Source organism: Cryptotermes secundus, unplaced genomic scaffold (genome assembly GCF_002891405.2).
Source record: "Cryptotermes secundus unplaced genomic scaffold, Csec_1.0 scaffold1857, whole genome shotgun sequence".
In the NCBI taxonomy this organism is placed as follows: Eukaryota; Metazoa; Arthropoda; class Insecta; order Blattodea; family Kalotermitidae; genus Cryptotermes; species Cryptotermes secundus.
Genome location: NW_019725439.1, coordinates 31789 through 38394, shown reverse-complemented (window position 1 = coordinate 38394; position 6606 = coordinate 31789). Strand labels below are relative to the sequence as shown.

Genomic DNA, 6606 nt, shown 5'->3' with positions numbered 1-6606 from the left:
TCTGTTCCGAATTTGTACTTTTCCTGAGAATAGAGACTGATTATTTTATTTCGTGGGGAAAGAATAATTTTAAATACAAGAAAGTGCTAGGAAATGCCCATCTGGCCTAGGCGACAGATGACAAACAGGTTTTTTGGCAGATCCATGTGCTGTGTATATGTACACCACCCATTCTGGGCAGTCGACTGCGATTACTGTGGCTGTATTACAGAGACCACTGGAGACCACGAGTGACCACAAGCCTCACGATTAGAACGAACTCATGCGTCGTCGGTGCAAGATATTGCGATTTAAGTGGAAGTGTATGAGTAGTGTCTGTTCCTTGGGGAATCATTAGGATCATTCGATTTGCTCATATTTTGAGAGATATTATTCTGCTGTTTCAAGTTCTAGTTTGGATTCTGCCAGACTTCGCAGCGCCCATTCTGATGGTGATTTTTCCGGTAGAGTGCACATTTATACTGTTTTATGACCTTTCTCGCCTGTTAGACATAACTAATCCGACTTACAAAGGAAGTCGTGAGAGCTGATGGCCGATGGTGAACTGGTTGAAGTTGCAGGGCGTACAAATACATTTTGCGGCTATGCGATGTAAATTTGTAGAGTAGGTTTGCTGTTTCTAGGACGTAGATCCGTGCAGTCTGGTAGGATTTTACCAACGTTTTGGAAGCAATATTAAGTCTACACAACTTGTAATAAGGCACTAAGCTTCATAATCTCTGCCGGCCTCTGCTGTGAGAACAAAGAAATGCACGTCACTCTATAACTTCTATATTACTATAGTTTTATATATGTACAACTTCTATATCACAAGGATTCTTGTAAATCAATTCATTTGCCACCCACAAAAGCATCTTGTGATAAGATAAAGGTTCAACGTTATGAAAGATTTTGCACTTTTTGCAGCAGGAATGCCGAGAATTCTACAGAGAGCTGAAGAAACATTTCCTGCTGAGACAGAAAGGATGGTGAGTGTTTTGTGTTTGTGTGCACAGACAAGAATTTTCTTGTCATGAGTCAATTCTCATATCTTAAGAAACTAAACTATTTATGTCAAACTTTTGTTAGTATTCATAATCCATCTGGGGAGTTTAATTGGTTCTTCACATTATAACAGTTTGGTATATTATGTAGGAGAGGGATTAATTCAAAGCGAGTGATATGGGTAGGTCAAATAGCACACATGTGAGAATGAGAAATGCTTACAAAGGTTTTGACAGAAGGCCTGAGAGAATGAGACAATTGTGAAGATGGATTTTAAAGGTACAGTTATGGGGTTTTGGACTGGGTTTGTTTGTGTCAGGATGCAAAGTCATGATGGGCACATGTGAACACAGTGATGAGTGCTTAGGTTCCATAAAGAGCAGATACGTATTTTCTGTACTTCCGCAGGGACCACATGTTTCTCAGGAAGGTGCCTGCATTATGAACTTAACACTTCCTAAGATTATGAAGTCTAGAGAAGAAATCTGTACAGAGCAGCTGTTATGGGTTAGATGTAATGAAAAACAGCTACAGCAAGGAGAGCATGTATTGTTTCATGTATGGTGTTGTACAGCCATGACTGATAGAAGATGTGATGCCTTTACAGAACTGTACAAATTCAGAGAAGGTTGTAGTGGGTCCGTCTGGTGAGACACACCCAGCAAGTCATGATGCAATCCAGGCCATGACTATAAAAGCTGAGGAAGTCTCAGAGTCACAAGAGGAAGCTGATCCTGTGCGAATAACATTTCAGGAAGTAAAGGCTGAACCTGAGGTGAGCTGTATGCTTCTGTATGTCCACTGTTAGGCAGATATCACAGATAGGCAGGAATTCCAGTTGTCTCTCTCATCTCCATCTGTCTGGCTGTTTGTCTGTGCACATTGGACAGCTCCACTGTGCTGCTCGCCTTTGGAGGCCTTGTTCTGAAGTGTCTCTAGACAGTTATAGTTTGTTGAATGTATGCTGCTTGTGATGTACCACTTCCATTTCCTTTTAAGCTGTTCTGATGCAGATGAAATTAAAGTTTGTGTAAACCGAACTGTATTTGAGAGAAATTCTATAGCAGCAAAAATCCATAGGGAATCATAGAACTGTTTGCAGTTAATTAACACATGTTAGAACCAAGAATTTAAGTTACTAGAACTCTTGTGAGCTAATTCCAATGAATCCCACAAGATATTTTTCATGTGATGAAGGTTACAAAAGATTCTGCACTGTCTTGCAGCAAGAGTGACAAGATTTGTACTGTATGGAGCTGAAGAAACATTTCTTGCTGTGAGAGAAAGTACTGTGTTTCATGCTTGTGTGCACAGACAAGAGTTTTATTTTCATATAGCAGTTCTCTTCCTCAAAGAAACTAAATATTTAGTGACCCGCTTCTGTTTGTTTGCATAATCCATGTGGGAAGTTCCTTACACTTGGGTGATGACGTTTTGGGATGTTATGTAGGAGAGCAATGAGTTCAAGGAGAGAGATGTGGGTAAGTCATGTAGTGCACATGCAACAGTGAGAAATGCATACGAAGAGAAGAAAACCACTTGGGAGACCTGAGTGCAAATGGAAAGTTGCTATTAAGGTAGATTTTAAAGAAATAATTTGGAAGGGTTTGTACTGAGTCTGTTTGCCACAGAATATGGAACCATATTGAACACAGTAGTGAGCCTTTTCTGGCTTTTTCAACAAATCCTATATTATGCATTGCTCTTCTCCCCCATGCCTGCTATATGAGCTTCCCATCACATCCTCCATGACTTTAGCTTTTAGGTACATTAAATAACTTCATGGAGCTGAGTGAGTCCTTGAGAAGCCACCAGTTGCTTGGCCACTGAAGAATTTCCCAACATTGTATAGAACCTGGAAGTTTATTGACATGTTTGCAAAAACCTGTCACAAGTCCCTGTCTTGAGCCATATGAATCCAGTCCACACCACCCCATCCTATGTCTCTTAAAGATCCACTTAAATATTATCTTCCCACCTATGCCTAGGCCTTCGTAGTGGTCTCTTTCCTTCTGGCTTTCTCAGCAAATCCTATATGCATTCCTCTTCTCCATGCCTGCTATATGAGCTGCCCATCTCATCCTTCTTGACTTGATCATATAATTATGCTTGGTGAAGAAAGGTTACAAGTTGTGGAGCTCTTCATTATGATGGTTTTAGGTACCAAAGAAAGCAGATATTTTCTGTACTGCTGCAGTGACCGATAGCTTCTCAGGAAGGTCACTTACCTATGAACCGAGTACTTTCTAGTGATCGTGATAGCAGTAGAGAAGAACATCTGTACAGAACAGCTCTTGTGAGTTTAATGTGATGAGAAACAGCCATAGCAAGGAGAGCATACGCTGTTTAATGTGTGGTGTTGTGCATCCATTTCTGAGAAGAATGTGATGGTTTTTACAGAACTGTACAAATTTGGAGAATGCTTTAGTGGTTCCACATGGTGAGACATACCCAACACCTCATGATGCAAATCAGGCCATGAATGTAAAAGCTGAGGCAGTCTCAGATGCAGAAGAGGAAGATGATCCTGTCCAAATGACATTTCCAGAAATAAAGGCTGAACCTGAGGTGAGCTGTATGTGCACTGTTAGGCAGATAACACAAATGTGCAGAAATGCCACTTGTCTTTCTGTAACCATCTCTGTGAACATGAAACAACTCCACTGTGCTGTTGACTAGATTTCGAAGTGTTCCCCCCACCCCCTGAAATGTTTCTAGGCAACTGTAGTACATTGAATGTTGCGTGTGATGTACCATTCCACTAAACAGTGCTTTGTTACCACATCATAGAGTTCCCAGAATCCATAAATGCTGAAGTTTATCATTTATCTGTTTTCTGTCTTGATGCAGTCTGTATTGATGTCATTACATAGAGCTGTCATTGTGTTGAGGATTTGTTATAGGATAACTAATGATTCTCTATAGCTTTGTGATAATGTTTGACAGATTATAGACACGTGTTGTCTGTTGCCCTTTGTATGAAGTGAATTTAATATACCTGACACTGTTGGAGTGGCCTCTGTACCTGTTGTCAGGTGATTGGTTGTCGTAACAGATTTTTTTGTTGTTTTCGGTTAGACAGAAGGATAACTAATCGTTAGATATAGAGAATGTGTAAGGGTATAAAAACCAATAGTGAAGAACTGGCATTAGCAACACATCCTAAAATATAGATGCAGTGGTGATGAACTGGAGTATACAGTGCATGTAATTAAACACACAAATAAAGCTAGTAATGAATATCAAGAAAATTTCTACATCTACATGTAGATGGAGGTTCTTACTTTTCTTGGCCAGTTCACGACGACTGATGCACCACTGGCTGTGTGCAAAGTGCATACAAATTTTGCCAGTGAATCAGTATGCCTGTGGCCAGTAACGTTTGGAGTAAAGTTAAAATTCGTAGGTCACAGAAGGTGTTGAAAATGCTGTCCTCATACATGTAGACATTCCTTGCAGCAGCAGAAAGGGTTCTGATTAACCCTTAAAGCTGTTGTGCCAGAATTTTGCTATTTCCCTATAATTTTTTTTTTAGTTCTTCCTCATGGGGTACTGTTTTAAACTTTGTCCTGCAAAGAACCACAGAAGAAAATATCTAAGAATCAAGGTTGGGTGAATGTGCCTGCCAAATACCAGTGCTGATATCTCTCCCCAAAAGTACTTGGAAAAGGTTGCATAGATGTACATGAAATGTGGGCAGTACCTTAGTCTTGCTGAAACCAGCCATAGAGTCTTTTTTTCTTTTGTAACTCTCAAAAGAATTGTCTGAAAATGACCTGTACATAATTTTTTTTTATTTAGTTGGTGAGGGTGGGACTCAGTCCACTTGGTATGGCGGCCACTTCTGGCCAATTGTACCAGCCCCAGATGATAGGTGAGAGTGGTTATGGAGCAATTGGTGGAATTAAGATTGACAGGGGAAACTGAAGTACTCAGAGAAAACCCGCCTCAGCACCACTTTGTCCACCACAAATCCCACTTCATCAGACCCGGGATCGAACCCGTGCTGCCGCGGTGGGAAGCCAGTGACTAACTGCTTGAGCTATGGCGCGGCCTTTCTTTGTTTCTCCCAATTTGTTTTTATGAACATTCATATCTAATTTCATTCCTTCTGCATTATTTGTTGTCGTTCTGCTGTTTGTTTTTGCTGCATTTCACTATGGCAGTAATTTTCCAGCTTGCTCTTCATAATCCCTGCCATGAACTCCTGTAAATTAGTAGTACCTCAAATTAGGCCCAGTTACTTCCTTTGCAATTTGTTGTTAACTGGAAATGCGATTGGGATGCAAAGTATAGCAGAACTAGGCAAGGGCATGAAGCTGGCTGGGTCACAAGGAACACACATCAGAGCCAGTCTTCTGTTGTGATCTCAGCAGGACCAGACGAGTTTGATTGTGAGAGGATTCATATGATTGGTCCCATTTGTTGACAACTGTCCCACAGCGGACTAAGGGAGCAGCAGTTCATGTCCCATGTAGGTTGCTGGGATGTGATAGTTGATGTGTAGTTTTATTTAATTTTCCCCAAATTAAGAGATGTATTTCTAATAATACTTGTGAAATCTAGTTACTTGGATTTTAATATTTATGATCAGTTGGGAGGATGAAGTAAAAGACTCCTGAAGAGTTCACATCAAACCCCATAATGTTTAAAAAGAATAATATATGCTCCCCTGCAGAATTTGTTTTTAACTATTTGCATTAATTGTGTGTGTGTAGGAGAAATTTGGAATATGTGACTACAAACTCAGTGTTTGGTATAAGGTTTAAAAATTAATTAGGAACCTCAGTTTATTTCCCAGTGCTGCAAAACAGTGCAAGCATTCACCAATTAAATGTTATGTTTTGGGATTTCCTGAAATGTATGTTGACTTTCAAAACCACATGCTATTACCTCTCTGTCCAAAAAAGTATCTGACCTTGGGGCAGGAAAACAAAGTTCTGTATCTGGGTGGCTACAATACCTAATCCCCTTCAAAGTAGGCCCCTTGTGACTCCACACACTTAGCCCAGCGGTCCGTCCATCGCTGGAAGCAATTCTGGAAGGCTTGTTTTGGAATGGTGTGCAGCTGTGCTGTCGCATTGTGTATGATATCCTTGTGGCTGTCAAAATGGGAGACTTTTAGGGTGTCTTTCATCTCGGGAACTGCCAGAAATCACAGGGAGCCATGTCAGGAGAGTAGGGAGCCTGGCGAACCTGCAGAGTGCCGTGCTTGGCCAGGAAACCCTGGATCAGGTGTGATGAATGAGCTGGGGCATTGTCATGATGCAGCTGCCAGTTGCATGCATCCCACAGCTCTGGTCTCTTGTGCTGAACTGCATCACAAAGATGACGGAGGACTTCTTGGTAGTACTCCTTATTGACAGTTTGTCCTAGTGTTGCTTACTCCTGATGCACAACGCCCTGGTAATCGAAAAAAGACTGTATCACCTTCACATTCCTCTGAACATGTGCTTTTTTATTCCTTTGGTTTGTTTGGATGCTTCCATTGTGATGACTGGACCTTGGTTTCCAGGTCATATCCATACACTCACGCCATTTCACCAGCGATCACAGTCTTCAGGAACTAGGATCCCTGTTGGTGCACTCCAGCATGTCCTGTGCTACCTCAAGGCAGAGTTG

At 41.2% G+C, this 6606-nt stretch overlaps 1 protein-coding gene across 1 annotated transcript; it reads left to right on the top strand.

The window, feature by feature from the left end:
- The first annotated feature begins 270 nt into the window (after nucleotides 1-270).
- On the top strand, nucleotides 271-6360 carry LOC111863438. Its single transcript, XM_023849768.2, has 5 exons — nucleotides 271-443; nucleotides 910-968; nucleotides 1592-1759; nucleotides 3385-3513; nucleotides 6256-6360. Exons 2-5 carry the CDS (start codon nucleotides 912-914, stop codon nucleotides 6358-6360), a joined length of 459 nt encoding a protein of 152 aa, XP_023705536.1. The 5' UTR covers nucleotides 271-443; nucleotides 910-911.
- The last annotated feature ends 246 nt before the right edge of the window (nucleotides 6361-6606 follow it).